Source organism: Choloepus didactylus, chromosome 5, assembly GCF_015220235.1.
Source record: "Choloepus didactylus isolate mChoDid1 chromosome 5, mChoDid1.pri, whole genome shotgun sequence".
In the NCBI taxonomy this organism is placed as follows: domain Eukaryota; kingdom Metazoa; phylum Chordata; class Mammalia; order Pilosa; family Megalonychidae; genus Choloepus; species Choloepus didactylus.
In genome coordinates this window covers 2,122,835-2,148,692 of record NC_051311.1, presented here as the reverse complement: position 1 = coordinate 2,148,692, position 25,858 = coordinate 2,122,835, and the positions used below count along the sequence as shown (strand labels likewise).

Here is a 25,858-nt window from a genome sequence, read left to right as displayed (position 1 = left end):
GTTAGTGGGTTTGAGTGCAGCTCATGAGCTGATTCGTACACAGGGCAGCAATCTAGATTTTAAAAAAAAAAAAAATTATTGTTGCCATTTGATGTAAGTCTGAAGTTCTATCAAGTGCAGAGAGATCTGTTTGTAAGGGCAGATTCAGGAATGGTGGAGGGGATTTTAGGAAAAGCATTTCACTTTGAGAAAGATGAGGTTTACTATCAAAATGTGACCAAGTAACAAATTGTTGAATTATGTAGTGTATAAATAAAATTTATATTTTTTAAACCTTTATTTCTAAGGAAATGATTTTATTTTTTAAGAGTTATGTGTTTTAGTGTTGTGATAGTTTGGAAAATATTCTCAAGTCTCAAGGGAAAGAAAAGAGCCATTATTGTGAAATTTTGTTTAGTCAGAACTGGGACCCAGAAATAGGGCTCCCAGGGGTGCTTTGAAAAACCCTCCTTAATTCTTCCTCTCTTGTAAAAACCCCATTTTCCTCTTCTTTAAATCATAGATATGTATGTGTGCATATTTATGTTTTTTGATTTAAAAAAACTAATATAATTAGACAAAATATTTCTGTTGTTTTTTAAAATAGGTAATGTTTCATATGGCTCAAAAATTAAAATAATTTAAAAGGTGAGCATTGAGAAGTCTAAATCTCATCTCTGTTTCCCACCCCCATCCCCCTATAGGTAACTGCTTTTATTAATTTCTTTTGTATCTTTCCACTGTTTCTTTATACAAATACATGTTTTCTCCTCATTCTTATACAAAAATCAGCTATTATTAGTCCGCATTTGAAAATTTTCCTTAATATATCCCATCAGTCTTAGAAGTATATTTTTTGTAATGTCCATTGGTACTGAGTGGTTGTCAAATTGACAAGTTTAGAAATTGTTTTCTAGTTTAACATCAGTTTTGACTATTGACATATAGAATATCTGGCACATTTTAATAATCATTTAATGATTTAATAAAAATTATTTAATAACTTTAAATAATTGTCTCAATCTCAGGAAACCTCATAGATGTATTTCCTGTAGATTATAAAAACAAATAACCTGGAATGCTTGACTATGCTGGACTTAAAACTTTAAACCATTTTCTGGACTTTTTTTCCCTGGCTTCTCGAGACATGCATGTGACTTTTAGTGTGCAGTTCCAGTGCATGAGCAAGGGCTGCAGTATGCCCAGCCAGGGGGCCGTGCGGCAGGCCAGGCAGTCTCTGTGTTTACAGATCCACAGAGCTTTCAGAATGATGGTGGCGATTTTCTTTAACATGTTTTCACATATTAAGCTGCTTTTCTCTATTCATTTTGATTGATTTGCTTTTATTAGCATATATAAAAATAATTATGAAGGGTGGATATTGACTATCCATAATAACAAGCTAAAATTTTCTATAATTGATTTCTCATATGTGCTATTATAACACGTTAATGACCTCTTCTTAGTTTTAGCCAAAGATTTACTTGACAGAAGGTGGAAAACATGATATACTGCGGGTAGCTGAGCTTGTGCCTCGACTTACCAGGCCTGGGCCAGGGGACCTGATATCACCCCCTGGGGAGGGTAGTAGGTACGGGTGTGAGTGCCCTCTGCAGCCCCCCCGAGCCTGAGGAGCGAGGTCAAGGCAGCTCCCTTTTCCTCACCCAAAAATGCCACTGGCAGGGGAGGCTTGCCGGAGGAAACCGCCTTTCTCCCAACTGCCCTTTCCCCACTTCCTTATCTTACCCACATACTCCCTTGTGCCAAGGCCACTCCTGCCACCGCCAGTGCGCATGCACCGTGGCCAAAACAACCCCCGCCCGTTGCAACGGCTCCTGCGTCCTCTCAGAACCAATCCTAGCCCCTCTCCCTTCAGTATTGCCATTTAAGGCTGCTTCACCTCCTTTCCAGCCCTGCCCTTCTTACCAGCCTATATAACCTGTAATCACCCCTGAATAAATCTTTTTGGCGCATACTCCTACTGGATGAAGAGTGTTTTTGTCCTTATCGCCGCCCTCCACACCTTGCACGCCTCTCGCCGAGGACCCTGGCCACGTCCTCCGCCTCGCCTTCGCCTCCGGGAAAGAGCCCCCGCCGCCGGTACCCTTTAAGCAGCCCCGAGAGCTGAGGGCTCGGCTACCGGCCACCACTCCCCCTAGAAGCAGTAACCCCGACCGCAACTGGTGCCCCGTGTGAGGAACGTCTCCACACAACAGTTTGGCAGGTCACCCGCTCGCCCGGACGCCTCTCCAGCTTCCCGTTTCCTCGCCTGCAAGGTAAGGGCCGCCTCTCCTTCGCCGCTTCCGGAGCCGTGGGAGGTTCCTTGCTCCGAAGCCGCTCCTCCCTTCCCCCACGCTCTCTTCATCCAGTAGGAACTCCTCCCTTCCCCCACGCTCTCTTCATCCTCTTGTATGCGCACTTCTATGACCCCCGTTCCTCCTAACACTCTCCCTCTTCCCCTCCATTACTTTGCTGTAGTTCTTTGTATCTTTATTTCCTCATTTGGTGCCGTGTGCCTCTTTGCAATTGCCCCCCCTGACTGCTCCCGTTGCCAAAGGGCACTGCTTTCTGCTCTCGCCGTCTCCTTCGGCCTTGCAGCCACAGTTTATCTCATTCTCTCTGCTCGGTAAACAACTCCTCCTCCTCCTCCCCGCCAGCCGGGCCGGCCCGGCTCGGGAACAACTCCCCCTCCTCTCCCCTCAGCTATGGGTAATCGTATATCTACATGTCAGGCACCTCAAGTTCGTGCTCTAGCGGGTCTCCTAGACACGCATCGCTGTAAAGTGTCTGTCCGGCAGCTGCAGATATACTGGGATCTCCTGCTGCCCTTTAACCCATGGCTCACCACTTGCCATCTTTGGGACCCTGTTACTTATGATCGCCTTATTAATCGAGTCACCAACGCCATGGAACATGAGAGCAAGCGCTTCCCTCCCGGCTTGCTCCCCACCTTAATAACCATCCGCTCCTGCCTTCAAGGCTCCCTCCCCCCTGATAGAGGCCCCGACAAATCCAAGGAGGCCCTATCAACCCAGCCAACAGATTCAGATAGCGATACTAATTCAAATCATGACTCGGACACGGAGTCCTTAGTCGAGCAGATTAACAACGCGCTCGAGGTGACTCCCAAAAAGCAAGATAACACTGCGCCACGCCAAGATGGCGAACTTCCTCCTTCTTCTTCCATCGAGGGGAGGAAATGCTCTGGCGATGACATCAGCCCTAAGCCCTGCCGGAAACCGCATACGCTTTACCCCGCCCTTCCACAGGGCGGAGCTAGTCCACCATCTTGTGCCTTGAACCCCGCCCTTTCACAGGGCGGGGCTGATCCACCATCTTGTGTCTTAGCCACGCCTACCGCGCCGCCATCTTGCGACGCTTGGGGCCTCCCACTCCCGCCTCTCCCTCCGGCGAGCTCCCCCTCGGAGCCGCTACCGGCAGCTGCCGCCGCTCCTCCCACCCTGCCGACTAACAACCCCTGGCTGCCTTCTACACCTCAAGGCAACCCTTGGGGCAACGCTCCCCCTACCCCCACTCCCGCACCAAGCCCTCTGCAAGCGCGTCCTCCTTTTTCTCGTGCTTTTCGCTGCTTTCCTCTTAACCTTGCCCCCACCCCACAGAAACCGTATGACTGGTATCCCATTGACTTAGATACTATCAAGCAGCTTCGCAGAGCCGTCAAGGAGGACAGGTTAGGTAGCCCATATGCTTCCCAAATACTACAGGATCTCGCCATGAACTATTGCCTCCCCCAAGACTGGGCCTCGCTTGCCCGTTCAATTTTTAACCCCGGTCAGTTTGTTGACTGGCGTGCTCACTTCCAGGCAGAAGCAGCTAAGCAAAGTGAGCAAGACGCAGCCACTGAAGTCTATCATCACCCCGAAGCCTACTTGGGCACGGGAGCGTTTATAAATGCATCTACCTATATTAATGCACCTGCCACCTTTTGGCCTATCCTTTGGAAAATCGCCTTACGAGCGTTTGCCAATTGCTCTGCCTGTCGGCCTAATAAATTCACCAAGCTCTTCCAGGAGCCGAGTAAGCCTTTCGCCACCTTTGTCTCCAGAGTCGAAGAAACCTGACCTGCGCTCGAAAGGTAAGTAATCCCCAGGCCCAATATTACATGTGCCCATCCTCAAATCCTGAAAAATTGTACTGCAATTCCCCCAACAAGTACTACTGTGCATACTGGGGGTATGAAACATTAGCCACTAATTGGAAGCCTCCTGTTCCTAATCATTTCCTTACCCTAAAGTGGGCCCCTACAGGGTGCAAACTCCCTACAGTTAACTGGCTCGGCCAAGAAAGCGAGGGATCCTGCACACATCTTAATCTTACAGTGCAGCTCCCCACTGATCCCTCCTGGTTACTCGGTCAAACTTGAGGCTTCAAAATCTATGAGAAAGGAGGCGACCGAGGATCACTTATTCTAATAAAAAAGGAGGCTATAAGCCAACCATACCAAAATACTGTTTTAAAAACACCCTCTGGTATAAGTCCCAATAAAGTCATTAACCCCCTTTTTCCACAGCCTTCCAGCCGCACCTCAAGTACAAGCAGCGCATCCGAAAACTGCACCTCAGCTGCCAACAGCGCATCGCCAACCCCACCACCCCAACCTTTTCTGCCCCCCTCTCGTTATTCCTCTCCCCTCCTCAGCCTCATCCAAGCCGCCTTTGCCTCAGTGAACTCCTCCAACCCCAATTTTACCTCCTCCTGCTGGCTCTGCCTCTCCACCTCTTCCTCACTGTACGAGCCCGTTGCCTCCAACCTCTCCTTTTCAGAAAGCACAGAAGACAGCCCCGTAGAATGCAATTGGAATACCTCTGCCGTCCCCCTGACCTTTCATTCAGTCTCCTATACAGGAAAGTGCGTCCGCCCTCGCTCCAGTAACTCTCCCGACCTCACTGCCTGTGCCAGCTACTCATCTCCCAGCAGCTCGGCAAAATTTCTCATTCCTCATAACTCCTCCCAATGGCTCTGCTCCTCTACAGGACTTACCCCCTGTCTCAGCACGAATATCATCAGTGAATATAAAGAAACTTGCCTCCTAATTGTCCTTATCCCTAGGGTCTTATACCACAGCGAAGAAGACTTCTTCCTCCGTCTGGAAAGAACTACAGCTCCTGCCCTTCTGCAAAAGCGAGAGCCCATCACCGTCCTCACAATTGCCTCCCTCCTAGGTCTTGCCGGCGCTGGCACCGGAATCGCTGCACTAGCCAGTCAAGGCTCCGCCCTAACTCACCTCAGGGCGGCTGTTGACGAGGACATTCGCCACCTACAAAACGCTATTTACCATCTAAAAAATTCTGTTAATTCCCTCTCTGAGGTAGTGCTCCAAAACCGCCGAGGTCTTGACCTTCTCCTCCTCAAAGAAGGAGGCCTCTGCGCCGCCCTAGGAGAAGAGTGCTGTGTTTATGCCAATTCCACAGGTCTCGTCGAGGACAGCCTGAAAAGGGTCCGAGAGGGACTGGAAAAGCGTAAAAGAGATCGTGAAGCCACCAGTTATTGGTCCAGTTTTTTCACTCCCATCCTCCCATACATCCTTCCTTTTCTTGGCCCCCTATTAATAATTATTCTAGCTCTCATCTTAGGACCCTGCCTCATACGCAAAATTGTCCAGCTTGTAAGAAAACAAACGGATGCCATTTTTTCCTCGTTCGTGCAAATCCAGTATCAGCGACTCGCCACCTCTGACGCCCCCCACTCCAAGATGACAACCAACCCTCCGCGACCTCAACGCCACCGGTCAACCCGCCGACCGCGAGGCCCTTCCCAATCACCTGAACATCGCTCTCGCCTCGAGTTCCAGCTTCTCTGAACCCCTGAACTTTAAACCCCTCACCTTCGCCCAGCCCGCTGCAGCGAAGCCATTGTCAAATGCCCGGGCACCACACCAACACTGAGCTCCAGCCTCGCTGAGCCACCGTCAACCCCTTTTTCCCTTCCCTGACCTCCCCCTTCCCTCACCCTTAGTGGGCCTCTCCGGTAAAGCCTCTTCCTCTAATTAGAAAAGAAAGGGGAATTGCGGGTAGCTGAGCTTGTGCCTCGACTTACCAGGCCTGGGCCAGGGGACCTGATATCACCCCCTGGGGAGGGTAGTAGGTACGGGCGTGAGTGCCCTCTGCAGCCCCCCCGAGCCTGAGGAGCGAGGTCAAGGCAGCTCCCTTTTCCTCACCCAAAAATGCCACTGGCAGGGGAGGCTTGCCGGAGGAAACCGCCTTTCTCCCAACTGCCCTTTCCCCACTTCCTTATCTTACCCACATACTCCCTTGTGCCAAGGCCACTCCTGCCACCGCCAGTGCGCATGCACCGTGGCCAAAACAACCCCCGCCCGTTGCAACGGCTCCTGCGTCCTCTCAGAACCAATCCTAGCCCCTCTCCCTTCAGTATTGCCATTTAAGGCTGCTTCACCTCCTTTCCAGCCCTGCCCTTCTTACCAGCCTATATAACCTGTAATCACCCCTGAATAAATCTTTTTGGCGCATACTCCTACTGGATGAAGAGTGTTTTTGTCCTTATCGCCGCCCTCCACACCTTGCACGCCTCTCGCCGAGGACCCTGGCCACGTCCTCCGCCTCGCCTTCGCCTCCGGGAAAGAGCCCCCGCCGCCGGTACCCTTTAAGCAGCCCCGAGAGCTGAGGGCTCGGCTACCGGCCGCCACTCCCCCTAGAAGCAGTAACCCCGACCGCAATATACCTTTTTTCTTTACTTGATTAATGGACACATTTAGGTAGTAATTCTTTGATTCATTCAAACAGAATTAGAAGGATAGAATGATAATTTTGTGAAAAATATAAATGTAAGCTTTTGGGGATGAGTTTGTGCAAAATGTTTTCCATTGGCTCTGGGTTGTCTTGCCCTGGACCTGAGCTATGGTCAAAGTTTTAAGTCCAGCATAGTCAAGCATTTCAGGTTATTTGTTTTTATAATCTACAGGAAATACATCTATGAGGTTTCCTGAGATTGAGACAATTATTTAAAGTTATTAAATAATTTTTATTAAATCATTAAATGATTATTAAAATGTGCCAAATATTCCATATGTCAATAGTCTATCAGCTAGAAGTTGATAGACTATTTCCTGGTTTTGTAAGGGAAAGTGATCTCTGACCAAGACATCTCAGAGTTGGAAGGGCAGCATGAGATAGGAGTGGAGCTCTTCCAATATATATTTTGCTTTAGTCATATTCTCAATATACAGGCCTTCATTTTTCAAAGTTTTTAAAGAGCTCTTTTAAGAATGATAGCCAACATATATTGATCGCTTATTATGTGCCAGATCCTGTTTAAATGCTTATAAATATATTTAATTATCACAGCAGCTCTAGGTACTGTAGGTTCTCCCAGTTTACAAATGAGAACTCTGAGTCATGTTTAGGATTCTTTCATGTAATTTAAACCAGGAGAAGGGTTCCAGTAGGAATGAAATTAAAGGATTTTCCTAAAGCACCATATTGATTTCCATGTGTCTTTCACTTTCTTAATGTGGCAGAATGACTTTAGTTTATATCATTCTCTGGGCATCAGTCATTTTTTCCTTTGCTTGACAAACACTTGTTGAATCCTGAACGAGCATCAGGGTTTGGGTGTACAGTGGTGCATGAAGCAGACCCAGCCTTTGCGTCAGTGATGCCAGTAGTCTGCAGGGGAGACAGAGAGAAGTAAACACAAGGAGACAGTGAGCAGGGTGTGAGGGTGCAGAGTAAAAGGAGACCCCTCCTTAGATCTTTCAGGGAGGGGCCTGCGTGAGGGGACGTCCATGCTCTGATTTCCACATTGGAAGAAGTGAAGAGCTGAGAGCAGAGCCTCCCAGGCAGAGGGAACAGCATGGCCATGAACACCGCATGGCAGAGAAAACCAGAGAAAACCCAGAACCTTCTGAGACCATAATACAGAGTAGCTGGAACAGAGGTGAGCTGACCTAAGTGAGCACGGAGTTGGGTGTTAGAGAGTTAGAAAAATGGAAGGTGATGGCTGGAATGTGGGATGCTTGAAGATGGGATTATAGAGGATTTATTAGTCAGGGCCCTCCAGAGAGACAGAACCAACAGGGCGTGTGCATGGTGTGTGTGTCTAAGGAGATTTACTGTAAGGAGTTGGCTCCATGGTGCAGGCTGCAGGCTGGAAGTGCAGATAAACGCAATGTGGTGATGATGTCCTTAGTCTAGACTCCGGGTGCCCTAAGCACCCCCAGCGCTCTGACCGCGGGGGAGGCCATGCACCACCTTCTCCTACACGCCGACTGGGCCCTATGCCGGGCAGGCTGCTTCTCTCGGGCATGGAGGCTAGGTGCCTAGGGCTCACAGTAATTTTAGGAGCCTTGAAAACATTCCAACTTACTTTAAAATAGGGAGAAAAATGAACTTTTAAGTCAAAGAAAACGTTTTCATATACAATATTGACATATCTGTCTCTATAACATTACAGTGATAAAATATTTTTAATACACTTTTCATGGCTGGAGAGGCCACGAATGCAAAAGTGCACAGACCTGGAGGAAGTCCAAACGCAGTCCTGATGCTGACCATTGCCTACCTCGGGATTACCAAGATGCAGCAAGAACGTTAAAACCACTTATTTTAAAGAGAAATCTCATTAGCCAACACCGAGAGCTTTACTTTTTAAAAAATCTCAATAATATTCACATTATTTAACCCGTTCAAACAACTCTATCAACAAGAGCTATAAAGAGATACTCCACTAAGCAACCAAATAAATACTTAGAAACTAACAGAGATTTAAAGGAACTAGAGAATAACAACTGCTAAGGGAGGAAAAAATGAGCGGAAGGAAGAAAGGAAGAGAGGGAAGGAGAGAAGGTGCACGAATGGGAGAAAAGCAATGATTAAAAAGATAAATGGACCCTCTCATTACTTAAATGTCAGTAAAGCTGAAAATACTTCCTAAGAAAATTCATAGATTATGTCAATTAGCATATACAAAGGATAACTCAGATATTAAGGAATGTACTGAGAAGGCATGTTTTATAAAAATAAATTTAAAAATTTAACAATGAGCATATCTCTAAACCTGTTGATACTGGATTTTTAAAAAAACCAGAAAAGTAGAAAAAGATTTTTAAAAATACAAATCAAATTTTTCATATGTGAAGGTGCAATAAAACAAAAAAGGAAAAATAATAATAAATGCTTCTGGTATAATGGCAATACAAAGAAAAACAAATTAATCTCTATGCCACCTTCATTATATATCATACAGAATTTCAGATGGGTTACAAATTTGTTTTTTAACTAGAAAAAAATGAGATATTTATAATAATAAAAGAGATCTGTCTTTTCATTTCAAGCAAAGTACCAAATTATTATAAAATGTGTCTACAAATGAAGGATGCCAAAGTAAAGATAAAAAGAAAAGCAAGAGTGAAAGGGAGGAGGAGAGATTCTGTCTGCATCTGGAATGCTAGATAAAAGTTCTATCTCCAAAATATACAGGAATGCCTCTAGTCGATATCCAAACTCTCAAAACATGACCTTAATCCAACTTTACACATGTTAACCTGACACATGTGAACACTCTGCACGTTAGCTCCTCTGACACTCACCATGGCCCCTCTGAAGTAGGTCTTATTCTCCTTCTCCTGTGACAACTGTGAAACTAAGGGCCACCCAACACCCCAGCTAAGGGGGAGCAGAGGCCAGATGGGGACTTCTCACCCCAGGGTCACACTGTCAACCACTGAGCTCTCTGCTTCCCTCCTCTGTACAATACAGATCTATGGCCCTTTCATGGACAACTCTACCTCCAGCTGCTAGAAACAATTCCCTCGAGTGAGGATGGTTTGAGTGCTTTGAGGATTTGGAGAACCATGGTACTATTCTCAGTTGAAGGGATGAGAAAAGGCTCTGTGGGACTAGTGGTATCTAAAGTGGTTCCGGAGGGAACTCAGAGACTAGCCACGGGAGCGGAGACCATGTCACCCCAAGGAGCCGACTGGCCAAGGCACTGCATTAAGACAGGAGCGCACTGGCAACACGAACACCTGAATCAAAAAGAATGGTCCATGGAGGGGAGTGAATGATTCCGGGGACTAAGGAACCCAGACTTGATTCCGAGCAGAAGGCAGGGGGGCATGGTCACAGCTGTTACTCGGCAACTGGGTCTAAGGGGACTCGGACGGAGTCCTGACTAGGCCTGGTCAGGAGTGGAGGCCAGGGAACAGCCGTGTGGCACAGCAGCAACCCAAAGGCCCACTAACCAAATGCGCTCCCAGGGCCAGAGGGAACAGGACCTAACATACGAGGAGATGGGGTCACGGTGGGGAGGATCTTTGGAGACCTGATACGGGGAGCACATTAGGGACCAAAATGGAGGGACAGAAAGGCCCTGGAGACAAACTCCCCCTCCCTGATTTGGCACATGCTCAAGAACTTAACAAAGGAAACTTTATTACATACACATTTTCAGAGATATTATGAGGGCACACTGACCAAATTTAGAAACAAAAATCCATATGGAGGTAATTCTCAGGCTTTAGGTACAAATAACAGAATAATCCTGTCATTCACAGAAACAGGGTTTGATAAAGGATGGAAAGTAGGCATGAGTTCAGGTTTCCAGGTGGTGAGATTGAGGTTTATACACCATGACATCCAGAAAAGATGTGTCCCCAGAACTAGCGTTTGGGTAAGAGGACTGAGAGCTGAAGATACAGGTGTTACATGTTTTTGTTTCCCAAGCTGCCTAAGCAAACACCATGGAATGGTTCAGCTTAAACAATGGAGATTTGTTCGCTCATGGTTTTGAAACCAGGAAAATGTCCAAATCAAGGCACACTGAGGGGAGGCTTTCCTCCTGAAGATCAGTGTTCTGGGGCTGGCTGCCGGCGACTGGCTCGTTTCTCACAGGACAAAGTAACAACAGCATCTGTAGGTCCCTCCCTACTCTCCCGGGTTTCACTGATGTTAGCTTCCTGCTTCTTTGGCTCTCTCTTTCTTTGTCTGAATTTCATTCTCTCATAAAGGACCCCAGTAATAGGATTAAGACCATCCTGAATGAGGTGGATCACATCTCAACCAAAGGAGCCTCATCAAAAAGTCGTATTCACAATCGGTCCACAGGAATGGATTAAATTTAAGGACATGTTTTTCCGGGGTACACACAGCTTCAAACCACCAAACACCCATAGGAGATTTCCAAAGAAACAGTAAAAAAGAAGAAAAATGGATCAAGAAAAGTTGAAGGAACATCTCTACTTTGGGGAGCAGACAGAGGAGCCAAAGAGGGGGCCAGTGGAGGGCTGAGAGTGCACCCAAGAACCAGGTGCCACGAGGAGCACTCCCCGGCCTTCCTCACGTGCAACTGCACACGGAGAACCATGACACCCGCACGGCACAACGGGGGAGGGAGGCTGCCAAGAGCTGGGGGTCACTGGCTCGGGAGGCAGGACTCCATTCACTGTCAGGGCTCTTGCTGCACTGTCTGGAAAGCACGCGACAGAAGCCAGGATGTGTAAGACTATCTCCCTCATCTGCTTTGCTTCTGACAGTCACTAATCAGTTGGGGAGAACGCTGCAGTAAGAAAGAGCCCAGAAATAACCATGAAACTTGGTAACTAGGAAATCACTAATGACTCTAAAAATCGCTGGAGAAAGTGAGCTTTCAGGAGGTAAATATGGACAAGGGCGACTAATTAAAAGATCAATATTTTTCCCAGTAGTGTTACCCTAACTGGTTATAAGGAGTATCCTTAAATGGGATAACTTTTCAAATTTTTCTAACAAAAATGCTGTCTTTTTAAACTAAATAATAATTGTGATATGCTTTATCTTCTACCCCGTGTTTTCTTCAGATTTACAGAAAGGCAGAATTGAATTAAAGTCCTCTGAAAGTCTGCAACACTTACCCAGTGCGGGACTGACCAACTTTATCACAAATATCCAAAATGAGGCCCCAATCCTCAGCAGTATTCATCTCACTGGTTGCTTTCTCTGCAAATTATAAAAAGACATTACAGAAATGTTATAAAACAAATCTCTAAAAGATACACGCTCACATTCAAATTTCTCAACTAAGCATAATCAATTACCAACAGCAAATCAGAAAAGCTGCCAGCAGTCTGGTTATGAGATGTTCACATTCATCTTTTTAAGAGAAGGAAGACAGCAGAGCAGGAAGCCCCAGGAATCAGTCCCTCCACAAGAACTACTTGAATTAGCTCTTTCAAAACTCAAGAGCCCGGTGGATCACTGCGCAGCAGCCAGGGAAGCATGGGAGGAAGAGGCTGGTAAACTGTGGGAAACACAACACAACTGCACTGCACTCTCAACGTGGCGGTCACCCCTGCTCAGCCCCTACTCCCGCTGCAGGCAGCAGTGGGGTTTCACCCCTGGTGTAGACTGCTGGTGCCAGAAAAGGACATAAAACATGGTTCCCCAGGATGGGGGTGTGGGGGATGCAGCATAGCTGATAGAAGATCACGGCTTCTGACTAGCCACCTTAGATCGCTGGGGGCCTGTTCCAACCTGCCCCGGACAAAGGAGGCAGAGGAGACTGACAGAGAGTACACTTCCTCACAGCTGCGGAAGGCAGTGCAAAGTGCCAATTCAACAGAGCTCACCTTTGGGGAGCCCAGGCTGGGGTGGAGTGGGGTGGGGTGGGGTGGGGAGTCCTCCTGCCCTCCTGGCCCCTCTCTCAACCTCTCCCCAGGGCAATCTTAAGCCAAACAGGAACTCCCTTTTGGGTCCAGTGGCCTTGTTCCAGCTGGGAAAGACAGATGAGGAAAACTCTTCTCCATGGTCCCCTCCCAGAGGTTGCCCTCCAGGCAGAATCGGTTTGAGGCAGGAAAGTAGAGTAAGAAACAAATGAGTCAGATGGCAAAGGCCTATGTGCTTTAAGTCCTGCAAAGGAACACCCAGGAGAGGGAGAAGGTCTGCTTCCTGTAGAGTAGAGGGGCATTCAAATTCCTGTAAACAGGAATTCCTAAAGCCATGAGCAAGCACAAGCCCAAGACAAGATGCAGGCCCAGAAAAGACAGGGAAGACCCTACTCTTTGCATTCACCTTGGGCTGACCTTCTTTATAGGAGGGTTAAACTCGACAGGAGAGCACCAGCCAATGCAAAGCAAAATTGCAAAGACTGTGAAAGGTGTTTTTCCTAAGGTTTGCTTGGTTTTATTAGCTCTGACACTCATGAAAATCTCTGTCATATCACTAGCTGGATGCAAACTCAATAAACAAGTATCTCAGGAATAAATCCCAGTGTCAAGATTTTAAAATATTAAAAAGTACAGTGTGCAACAAGAGTACAAGACAAAGAAACAGGAACCGATGGCAAATCCAATAAAACAGAGCAGAAATCCAGAAAACATCAATAAAGAAGACCAGACTGTAGATAAATCAGACAAAGCCTTTTAAAAAATGATCTTCAATATGATCAAGGAGATGAAGGAAAATACAGAGAAAAAAATTATATTAGGAAAACAATGAATGAATAATGTGAGAATCTCAATAAGGAGACAGAAATTTGTTAAAAAGAAACCAAACAGAACTACTAGAATTGAAGACCACAATAACAAATAAAAAATTCCCAGGAGGGCTTAAGAGCATATTGGAGCTGGTAAAAAGAATCAGTGAACTCAGCCCAGAGAATAACAAATATAATAAACCTGAAGAGAAAAAAGCCCCACCACATTGTGATCAAGCTGTTAAAAGCAAAGAACAAGGAGAGAGTTCTGAAAGCTGCAAGAGAAAAGCAATGTGTTATATACAAGGAGTCCCATTAGACTGAGTTAGACTTCCTATCAGAAATCATGGAGACAAGAAGGCAGTGGGTTGAAATATTTAAAGTGCTGAGAAAAAACAATTGCCAACCAAGAATTTTATATCTGGTGAGACCATATTTCAAAAAGAGAGAGAAGGACTTCCGGAAGATGGCAGTTAGGAAAGAGAGGGCAAAAAAACACCTCCGTGAAAAATACTAGATAAAAGTCAGAAAGTGACCCAGAACACCAGTTCCAGCGACGCACCAGCTGGAGAAGATCTGCTAAATCCACAGGGACCATGCACTTGGTGAAACTGGGAGTCTGCATTCTGAAGCAAGTGAGTCTGCTGAATATCTGGCAGCCACACTGCGGTGTGGAGAAACTGTGGGTTGGCATTTGGAGTCCGACTAGTTCTTTTTAAAAACCCAAAAGCGGCTGTGGATACGGCAGCAAGAACCACACAGGGAAGCACAGTAGGAACGGCGTCTCCACAACCTGTGGGTACGCCTCAATATATGGCATGGACGATAGCCTTTTGCGCACCCGCTGCTAATTGTCTCAGAGCTAGGAAGGCAGGGGTCAGCCCAAAGGGGAAAAAAACCATGCCCTTTACAGCCATCTTCCCGGCGGGCTTGGCACCAGCGCCATAGCCCAGAGTTGCGCCAAAAAAACCAGTGCGACGGGAAGTGTTATCAGCAACACACGCACACGCCACAATATCTGGTGTGGACAATAGCCTTTTGCGCATCTGCAGCTAACTGCCCCAGAGCTAGGAAGGCAGAATGGTGCGAAAAGGGGGAAATTAACACGCCCCATTCAGCCCTCCTTTGAGCAGGCTGGGAATGCCCCTACACGGCCCTGCAGCCCAGAACTTCCCTTAAGGGTTGGCACACACCTGTGACATACCACAGCCTTCCCTCAGCAGAGGCCCTAGAAGGGCATGGCTCAGAAGAGGGACCCACTCGGAAATCCCAGGGACCAGATGCCAATACCAAGGACTTCTGGGTCAGCAGCAGAGACAATCTGGTGAGACTGAACTGAAGGTTTAGACTTGCAACAGCCTTAAATCTCCAGGAACACCTGGGAGATTTGATTATTAAAGCCGCCCTCGCTCCCTAACCACTCAGACACACACCCCACATTCAGGGTGGACAGCACCAACACACGCAAAACTGGTGCACCAACTGGACACTACAAAAATCAGACCCCCACACACCACAAAGACAAAGTTGGGGAGAACTGGCTTGAGGGGAATAGGTGACTTGTGGATGCCATCTGCTGGTTAGTAAGAGAAAGTGTACACACCACCAAGCTGTAGATCTGACAAATTAGAGGGAAGTCTTTGAATTAGCATACATATCCTAAAAGAACCCTATCAAGTTAAGCAAATGCCAAGAGGCCAAAAACAACAGAAAATTTTAAAGCATATGAAAAAACCAGATGATATGGATAAACCCAAACCCAAACACCCAAATCAAAAGATCAGAGGACACGCAGTACTTGGAGCAATTAATCAAAGAACTTAAGACAAACAACAAGAACATGGCACAGGATATAAAGGACATGAAGAAGAGCATGGCACAGGATACAAAAGACATGAAGAAGAGCCTAGAAGAACATAAAGAAGAAATTGCAAGAGTAAATTAAAAAAATAGATGATCTTATGGAAATAAAAGAAACTGTTGCCCAAATTAAAAAGATTCTGGATACTTACAGTACAAGACTAGAGGAAGCTGAACAACGAATAAGCAACCTGGAACACGACAAAACAGAAAATGAAAGAACAAAAGAAAGAATGGGAGAAAAAAATCAAAAACATCGAAATGGATCTCAGGGATGATAGATAATATAAACGTCCAAATATAAGACTCATTGGTGTCCCAGAAGGGGAAGAGAAGAGTAAAGGTCTAGAAAGTGTTTTCAAAGAAATTGTTGGGGAAAATTTCCCAAACCTTCTACGCGATATAAATACACAAAGCATAAATGCCCAGCGAGTTCCAAATAGAATAAATCCAAATAAACCCACTCCGAGACATTTTCTGATCAGACTGTAAAATACTAAAGAGAAGGAACAAGTTCTGAAAGCAGCAAGAGAAAAGCAACTCACCACATACAAAGCAAAAAACATAAAACTAAGTAGTGACTACTCTGCAGCCACCATGGAGGCAAAAGGCAGTGGCACAACATTTAAAATTCTGAGAGAGAAAAATTTTGAACCAAGAATTCTTTATCCAGCAAAGCTCTCCTTCAAATTTGAGGGAGAGATTAAATTTTTCACAGACAAACAAATGCTGAGAGATTTTGCTAATAAAAGACCTGCCCTACTTGAGATACTAAAGAGAGCCCTACTGAGAGAGAAACAAAGAAAGGAGAGAGAAATGGAGAAAGGTTCTGTAATATTAAATGAAGGTACATTTTTTTAAGCCATATACTGACCACTGAATATAAGTTTGGCTTTCTTATCATCATAGCCATCATAAGACACAACCCTATATTAAATTATTTTTTATTCCGTATTTCAGAGAGCAATAAACAGACATTGCAGAATGGTGACATTATGAAGGAGAAAACATACTTGGTATCACATCCTGTTCCATCCTACCATTTCTTTCACTCTTTTTCAAATGGATAACTCAGGTTTATGGCATGGCATTCTTTCTGAAACACTAGAAGTCAGAAGATGAAGAGAACTGCCTCACTTTTCTGATCTGCTGATTGTAAAAGTGGGTCATCTCACTTAACTTGTAAGATGACTCTTAGTTTCCTAACTGATAAAACCGGAATTAGACTAACTAAAAACTATTAAATTTAAGTCTGGAAATATAGACTTCTTTTGAAAATCCAAAGGAATACTCTTATACCTTTTCAGAGCATTGAAAAATGTGTATTCTCAATTATGTTTTATTGGTTGGTGTAGATTAGATGCCATTGTTTGGAGATAGGCATGGGATATATAGAGCAAAGGCATATAGGGAACAGAGTTGGTGAAAATGTCTATTTATATATGGAGAGACATCTGTTATTGTAGTCACTGAACCACTAAACTTAAGTGGCAATTATTAACTTCTATTTCATACACTGAAACAAAAGAACATTAATTGTGGACCCAAGATTTGCTATTATTGCCTAGCTATGGAAAATACTGAACGATTTTAGCTTCTGAGTTCAGATAGAGGGTTTGGCAAAAAAAAAAAAAAAATCTATTCTCTGATCCCTAAGCTTGTATAGTTTACAGTGAGAACTGCTATAAACAAAACAAAATTATCTCAGTGAATTTAGTTCCTTGGTTCAGATAAAAATAATCTTAATAGCAAGGGTTACGTGTAGGCATGTTTGTAAATATACAAAGGAGGAAGAGGGGGAAGTATTGATCTGTATTCAGATTTATTCTGCAACCTATGTATGGTGAAGAATAGTGCAACAATATCCTCATCTGTGATATCAAATAAGATGACCATAAATATCTGAAAATTAAATATTATTCTGAAACTTAAAAAAAAAATAATAGAGGGGCATATAGGGAAAAAATATACCTATAGCAAACTAATTACAGTTAGTAGTACTTTAACGTTCTTTCATCAACAGTAACAAATGTACTACACCAATACTATGAGTCAACAATGGAGGGGGGTAGTTAGGGGTATGGGAGGATTTGAATTTCCTTTTTTCTGTCTATTTCTTTTCTAGAGTAATGAAAATATTCTAAAAATTGAAAAAAAAATTAATTGTGGTGATGGATGCACAGCTGTATGATGGTACCAGGGGCAACTGATTGTACACTTTGGATCTTTGGATAATTGAATGGTATGTGAACAATCTCAATAAATAAAAAAATTTTTAATTTAAAAAAAAATGAGAGAGAAATTAAGACATTCCCAGACAAACAAAAGCTAAGGGAGTTCATTACCTCCGGACCTGCCCTACAAACAATGCTAAAGAGAGGTTTCAGACTGAAAGTAAAGGACACTAAACAATGGATCCAAGTAGCATAAAGAAATAAAGACCTCTGGTAAAGGTAAACATACAGGTAATTATAAATCCTAAAAATACCATACAGGATTTTTGCCTATGTAACTCCAGTTCTTCCTACAGGTGCTAAAATGCAAATGCAAAAAAAGTAATGATAAATCTATGGTGCCATGCACAAATCTACATACAGTGTACAAAGATAATTTGTAACAAGTACAAAAAAATACAGGAGGAGAGGTGCAGAAACAGTGTACGTGTATGCTATTAAAGTCAAGTTGGTATCCAATCTAATGTGATTTTTATATAGGTAGGATGTTAAATTTTAATCCCCGTGATAACCACAAAGAAAATATATGGAAAATATATCCGGAAAGAAATGACAAAGGACTCAACGTGGTATAATACAAAAAAAATTAAATAATATAAAAGTATATTAGATAACATATACTGATAAAGGGGGCAATTCAAGAAGAAGATACAACAATTATGAAAAAGAGCAAAACCTCAAAATACATGAAGCAAATATTGACAATTCAAAGGTAGAAACAGACAGTTCTACATTAATAGTAGGAGACTTTAACACACCACTTTCAATAATGGATAGAGTATTATGATGGTTAGGTTCACGTGTCAACTTGGCCAGGTGATGGTGCCCAGTTGTCTGGTTAAGCAAGCACTGGCCTGTTATTGTAAGGACTCTCTATGGCTCATTAGTGAACCAGAAGGCTGGTTTATTAAATCATCAGTCAATTGACTGCATCTACAGTCAACTAAGGGAGTATCTTCAACAATAAGAGAATCCAATCAGTTGGATTTAATCCAATCAGATGAAGGCTTTGAAGGGAGAAGAGAGAACGTCCACTTCTGCTTCAGCCAGCCAGCCTCTTCTGGGAAGTTCATCGAAGACCTTCATTGGAGTTGCCAGCTCGTGGCCTGCCCTATGGAATTTGGACTCGTGCATCTTGCCCTCCAGAATTTGGACTCGTGCATCCCCACAGTTGTGTGAGTCACTTCTAAAAAATCTCATATTTACAGATATCTCCTGTTGGCAGTGTTTCCCTAGAGAACCTAACACAAGTATCTAGACAAAGGAAGATCAATGTGGACATAGAACACTTGACTGATCCTCTAAACGAACTAGACCTAACAGATTTATATAGATTTATATAGCATTTATATAGCTTTATATAATTTACATATATATAATAAATAGATTTATATAGCTATATATAGATTCATATAGCAACTGTTCTAGTTTGCTAATGCTGCAGAATGCAAAACACCCGAGATGGACAGGCTTTTATAAAACGGGTGTTTATTTCACTACACAGTTACAGTCTTAAGGCCACAAAGCATCCAAGGTAACACCTCAGCAATCAGGTATCTTCAGCGGAGGACGGCCAGTGGTGTCTGGAAAACCTCTGTGAGCTGGGAAGGCACGTGGCTGGCGTCTGCTCCAAAGTTCTGGTTTCAAAATGGCTTTCTCCCAGGACGTTCCTCTCTAGCAAGCTTGCACCTCTTCAAAACGTCACTCACAGCTACACTGAGTTCCATCTCTGAGTCAGCACGTTTATATGGCTCCACTGATCAAGGCCCACCCTCAATGGGTGGGGCCACACCTCCATGGAAATATCCCATCAGTTATCATCCACAATTGGGTGGGGCGCATCTCCATGCAAACAACCTAATTCAAACGTTCCAACTTAATCCCCACTATTCTGTCTGCCCCACAAGATTGCATCAAAGAATATGGCTTTTTCTGGGGGACATAATACATTCAAACCAGCACAGCAACAGAAAGCACGTTTTATAGATTTTTATAGCAACAGAAAGCATGTCTTTCTCTAGTGCACATGGATCATTCTCCAGGAGAGACCATACCTTAGGTCACAAAACAAGTCTCAGTAAATTCAAAAATATTGAGATTGTATAATATATCTTCTCCAACCACAATGGAATGAAGATAGAAATCAATGGGAGAAATGAAAAATTCACAAATATGTGGAATTTATTAACATACTCTTAAATAACAAATGGGTTAAAAAGAAAATCACAAGGGCAAGTAGGAAATACCCTGAGGTAAATGATTTAAAACATACCACACCAATACTTATGGGATGCAGCAAAGGCAGCAGTGAGAGGGAAATGTATAGTTCTAAACGTTTACATAAAAAAGGAAGTTTAAAATTAGAGACCTAACTTTAAAATGGAGGAACAAGAAAATGAAGAAAAAACCAAACCCAAAGCAAGCAAAAGGATGGAAATAACAAAGATTAGAGGAGAGAGAAATGAAATAGAGAATTAAAAAAAAAACAGAATCAACAAAGTCAAAAGTCAGTTCTTTGAAAAAGATCAATAAAATTGACACACCTTTAACTAGACTAATGAAGAAAAAAACAGAGGACAGAAATAATGAAAATCAGAAATGAAAAGGGGGACGTTATCACTGACCCCACAGAAATAAAAAGGACTATAAGAGGATACTACAGGTGAAGAGGCCACGATCCGGGAGAAAATGCCGGAGTCGCCGTCAGAGGTGCGGACTCCCCAGCAACTGCCCCCTGCCCCGCTCATGATGCAGCCTGCTTCTGCCAAGGGGTACAATCGAAGGGACTAGATCTTTATTGAATTTTGTGTTGAAGACAGTAAAGATGTTAATGTAAATTCTGAAAAATCTAAACTTACAGTCAGTTGTCTTGGAGGAAGTGATCATTTTAAGCATTTAAAAGAAATTGATCTTTTTCATTATATTGATCCAAATGATTCAAAGAATAAAAAAACAGATCAATCTTATGTTTTTTTTACGAAAAGGAGACTCTGATCAGTCATGGCCAAGTTTAACAAAAGAAAGGGCAAAGCTTAATTGGCTTAGTGCGGACTTCAATAATTGGAAAGACTGGGAAGATGATTCAGATGAAGACATATCTAATTTTGACTCTCAGACTTGATGAACAACATGGGTGGTGATGAGGATGTAGATTTACCAGAAGTAGATGCAGCAGATGATGATTCACAAGACAGTGATGATGAAAAAATGCCAGATCTGCAGTAAGGAATATTGTCATCATCGGGATTTTGAGAAAGAAAAATAACTTATCTGCAAGATTTCATGATTGAGAAAATTCCTGAGTTGATAGCTCTAAAAGCAGATGCTGTATTTGCCTTTTAACCCATTTTTTCAACCTGTTTGTTTTTTAAAAGGCTTCACTAAGGGTTGATATGTCCCATTGTATGGGGCAATTTTGAATCAGCGAAGGGAATAGCCTTATGCATGAACATTTCCCAGACTTCCATGAAGCTGTTGAGGCCCTAGGCAACTTATACCACAGTTGTAATAAATAAAAACATTTCACCTAAGCCTCCTTTCTTCATATCATAGATACTGGCACGATAGGAAGCTCTCAGCTTAGAGAAAGATTACATTTTAGATTTAAGAACATGGATTCAAAGTGGCTGAAAGAAATTGATACCTTGAACTGTTAACCTGCTGTTTCTCTGGTGTATCCTTCAGGATTGTTCCATTAAATTTTAATTTTTTAAAAAATTTACCCCACATTATTGTATGCCAGTGATCACTTTCAGTGTTCAAGATGTATCTTAGCTAAAACTAGTGAATGCCCTAAATTAGATGGTTTTTGAAGCCTGTATATTTGGTATTGTTTAACCCTTAGGCTTTTACATCTCTTGCACAGAGGACAAAGAAAGGCTGTATGTTGTTGCTTGAGAGTCTGGACATTTAGACCAAATTTGTAATTGCATTGTCAGTATGGCAAATGGGTGAAAAAAATGTTTAATATACTAGGGTTTTTTTCTTTCTTTTTTTGATTCAGCTTATACCAGGGCTGAAAAACTTCAATTTGTGTTCAGGACAATGGGACTTTTTTTTTTTATGTCTACATTCATTCTAATATACCATTACAAGACTTCTTGGCTGTCCCTTTAAGTGTCTGGTTTACTGTAATTTCATGTAGTATTACCATTTACTGGAATGGAGTTTTTATTTTTACTTGAGGAAGAATTGGGGAATATTCCTCAGTTTGAAAAGAGACTTGCTGTAATGTTCACAGGAAACCTTTCTAAAGTAGATCTGCAATAGAAAATTGTAGATGCACTTTTCAGCAGTTAGAAAAGAAAGTGTTGTGATTTGATTGAAATAAAAGTAAATGTGTTGGCCTCTAAAAAAAAAAAAAGGATACTATGAACAACCATGCACCAACAAATTAGATAACATAGATGAAATGCACAAATTGCTAGAAACACACAAACTACCTACACTGACTGAAGAAGAAACAGAAGATCTCAACAAACCAATAACTAGTAAAGAGACTGAATGAGTAATCAAAAATCTCCCAACAAAGAAAAGTCCAGGACCAGATGGCTTCATAGGGGAATTTTAGCAAACATTCCAAGAAGAATTAACACCCAGCTCAAACTCTTCCAAAAGCATCAAGAGGAGGGTTTACTCCAAAGTCATTCTAGAAGGCCACCAGCACATTCACACCAAAGCAAAAGATACCACAAGAAAAGAATATTACAGACCAATACCTCTTATGAATAGAGATGCAAAAATCCTCAACAAAATACTAGCAAACTGAATCCAACAGCACATTAAAATAATTATACACCATGATCCAGCAGATTTAATTCCAGGTATGCAAGGCTGGTTCAACACAAGAAAATCAATTAATGTAATACAACACATTAACAAATCAAAGGGGAAAACCACAGGGTCATCTTGATTGATGCAGAAAAGGCATTTGACAAAATCCAGCATCCTTTCTTGATAAAAAACATTTTGAAAGACAGGAATAGAAGGAAACTTTCTCAACATGGTAATGGGCATATATGAAAAACCCACAGCTAACATTGTACTCAATGGTCAAAGACTGAAAGCTCTCTAACTGAGATCAGGAACAAGACAGATGCTCACTGTCAGCACTGTTACTCAACATTGTGCTAGAAATTCTAGCTAGAGCAATTAGGCAAGAAAAAGAAATAAAATGCATGCAAATCAGAAAGGAAGAAGTAAAACCTTCCCTATTTGCAGATGATATGATCCAATACCTAGAAAATCCTCTGAACTCTACAACAAGGAACTAGAGCTAATAAATGAGTTCGTCAAAGTGGCAAGATACAAGATTAACATGCAAAAATCAGCAGTGTTTCTACACACTCCTAATGATCAATCCAAGGAGGAAATAAGGAAAAAATTCCACTTACAACAGCAACCAACAATATCAAATATCTAGAAACAAACTTAAAACAAGAATGCAAAGAACCTGTATTCAGAAAACTGCAAAACATCGTTAAAAGAAATCAAAGAAGACCTAAATAAATGGAAGGACATTTGTGTTCATGAGAGTTCACAAATAGACCCTCACATCCATGGTCAAGTGATTTTTGACAAGGATGCTAAGTCCATCCAACTGTGTCAGAGCAGTCTCTTCAACAAATGGTGCTGGAAGAACTGGATATCCTCATCCAAAAGAATGAAAGAGAACCCCTATCTCACACCTTATACAAAAATTAACTCAAAGTGGATCAAAGACGTAAATATAAAAGCCAGAACCGTAAAACTCCTAGGAGAAAAGGTAAGGAAGATCTTCAAGATCTTGCAGTAGCAGGTGGTTTCTTAGACCTCACACCCAAAGCATGAACAACAAAAGAAAAAATAAATGGAACCTCCTCAAAATTGAATACTCTTTTGCTTCAAAGGACTTCGTCAAGAGGGTGAAAAGGCAGCCTACTCAACAGGAGAAAGTACTTGGAAACCACATTTCCAGTAAGGGTTTTAATATCCAGGATATACAGAGATCCTACAACTCAATGACAAAAAGACAAACAACCCAATTCAAAGGGAAAAGGGGTAATGAATGTAAAACTCTGTGAATACACTAAAAGCCACTGATTATACACTTTGGATGGATTATAAGGTACGTGAACATAGCGCAATATAATGGCTTAAAAAAAAAAAAAAAGAACTAGCACAGCTGTCAGTCACTATTGCCGGTGGTTCTTGCCCTGCCCATATATTCCCTCAGCCCACCTCTCACCCCAGTCCCAGTGGACAGTTGTCCTGGAGGCCTATGGCTGCCAGCATCTCTCAATCTGAAAGCATTCTTTAGAAAAAAAGAATTAAAAGACAGCATGGTACTGACACAAGGACAGACATACAGACCGACGGAATTAAAACTGAAAGTTCAGAAATCATCCCTCACATTTATGGCCAACTGATTTTTGACAGGGGGTGAAGACCACTCAATCAGGAAAGAATGGCCTCTTCAACAAATGGTGCTGGGAAAACTTATGTCCACATGCAAAAACATGAAGGTGTAGCCCTACCTCACACTATATACAAAAATCAACTCTAAACAGATCAAAGACATAAATATAAGAACCAGAACTATCAAACTCCTAGAAGAAAATGTAGGGAAGCATCTTCAAGACCTTGTGTTAGGCAATGGTTTCCTAAACTTTACACCAAAAACACAAGTAACAAAAGAAAAGAACAGATAAAAAGGACTTATCAAAATTAAAAACTTTTGTACATCAAAGGACTTTATCATGAAAGTAAAATGACAACCTACCCAATGGGAGAAAACATTTGGAAACTACTTGTCTGCTAAAGGTTTAATATCTAGAATATTTTTTTAAAAAGCCCTACAACTCAAAAACAAAAAGACAAACACCAAATTAAAAATAAGCAAAAGAGCTGAATGGACATTTCTCCAAAGAAGATATACAAATAGCCAAAAAACACATGAGAAGACGCACAACATCATTAGCCATTAGGGAAATGCAAATCAAAACCGCAATGAGGTACCATTTCACAGTCACTAGAATGGTTATTATTTAAAAAAAAAAAAATTAGAAATGTTGGAGAAAAAGTAGAGAAACAGAAACATTTATTCAATGTTTGTGGCAATGTAAAATGGTACAGCCCTTGTGGAAGATAGTATGGCAGTTTCTGGGAGAGTTAAATATAGAATTACCATATGACCTGGCAATCCCACTGGTAGGTATATACCTAAAAGAATTGAAAGCAGGGGCTTGAACAGATATTTGCACACCAATGTTCACAACAGCATTATTAAAAATTGTCAAAAGATGGAAACAACCCAACTGCCCATTAACCGATGAATGGATAAACAAAATGTGGTAAAGACATATGTTGAACTATTATTCAGCCGTAAAAAGGAATGGAGTCCTGATACATGCAACAACATGAATGAACCTTGAAGACATCATGTTGAATGAAATAAGCCAGACAAAAAAAGGACATATATTGTATGACCACAGACATAGGGGACTGGTGGTTTGATGGGTTGAGCTCTCTACCACAGGATTTACCCTTGGGAAGACTGTTGCTGCAAAGGAGAGGCTAGGCCTCCCTATAATTGTACCTAAGAGCCTCCTCTTGTATGCCTCTTTGTTGCTCAGATGTGGCCCTCTCTCTCTAGCTAAGCCAACTTGGCAGGTGAAGTCACTGCCCTCCCCTCTACGTGGGATCAGACACCCAGGGGAGTGAATCTCCCTGGCAACGTGGAATATGACTCCCGGGGAGGAATGTAGACCCGGCATCGTGGGATGGAGAACAATCTTCTTGACCAAAAAGGGGATGTGAAAGGAAATGAAATAAGCTTCAGTGGCAGAGAAATTCCAAAAGGAGCCAAGAGGTCACTCTGGTGGGCACTCTTATGCACAATTTAGACAACCCTTTTTAGGTTCTAATGAATTGGGGTAGCCTGTGGTAGATACCTGAAACTATCAAACTACAACCCAGAACCCATGAATCTTGAAGACAATTGTATAAAAATGTAGCTTATGAGGGGTGACAATGGGATTGGGAAAGCCATTAAGACCACACTCCCCTTTGTCTAGTTTATGGATGGATGAGTAGAAAAATAGGGGAAGGAAACAAACAAACAAACAAAGGCACCCAGTGTTCTTTTTTATTTTAATTGCTCTTTTTCACTTTAATTATTATTCTTGTTATTTTTGTGTGTTGCGGTCGGGGTTACTGCTTCTAGGGGGAGTGGTGGCCGGTAGCCGAGCCCTCAGCTCTCGGGGCTGCTTAAAGGGTACCGGCGGCGGGGGCTCTTTCCCGGAGGCGAGGGCGAGGCGGAGGACGTGGCCAAAGTCCTCGGCGAGAGGCGTGCAAGGTGTGGAGGGCGGCGATAAGGACAA

The 25,858-nt window shown here is 42.8% G+C and overlaps 1 protein-coding gene and 1 pseudogene across 1 annotated transcript in view; one reads left to right on the top strand and one right to left on the bottom strand.

Annotated features, from left to right (window-relative positions):
- Nucleotides 1-25,858, bottom strand: part of STAM (signal transducing adaptor molecule) — an 88,211-nt gene that overhangs the window by 48,106 nt on the left and 14,247 nt on the right. Inside the window, exon 2 of the mRNA XM_037837660.1 lies at nucleotides 11,846-11,930. Within this exon, the coding sequence (XP_037693588.1) occupies nucleotides 11,846-11,930 (85 nt within the window). The remainder of the gene's footprint in view (nucleotides 1-11,845; nucleotides 11,931-25,858) is intronic.
- On the top strand, nucleotides 20,247-20,723 carry LOC119535168 (annotated as a pseudogene).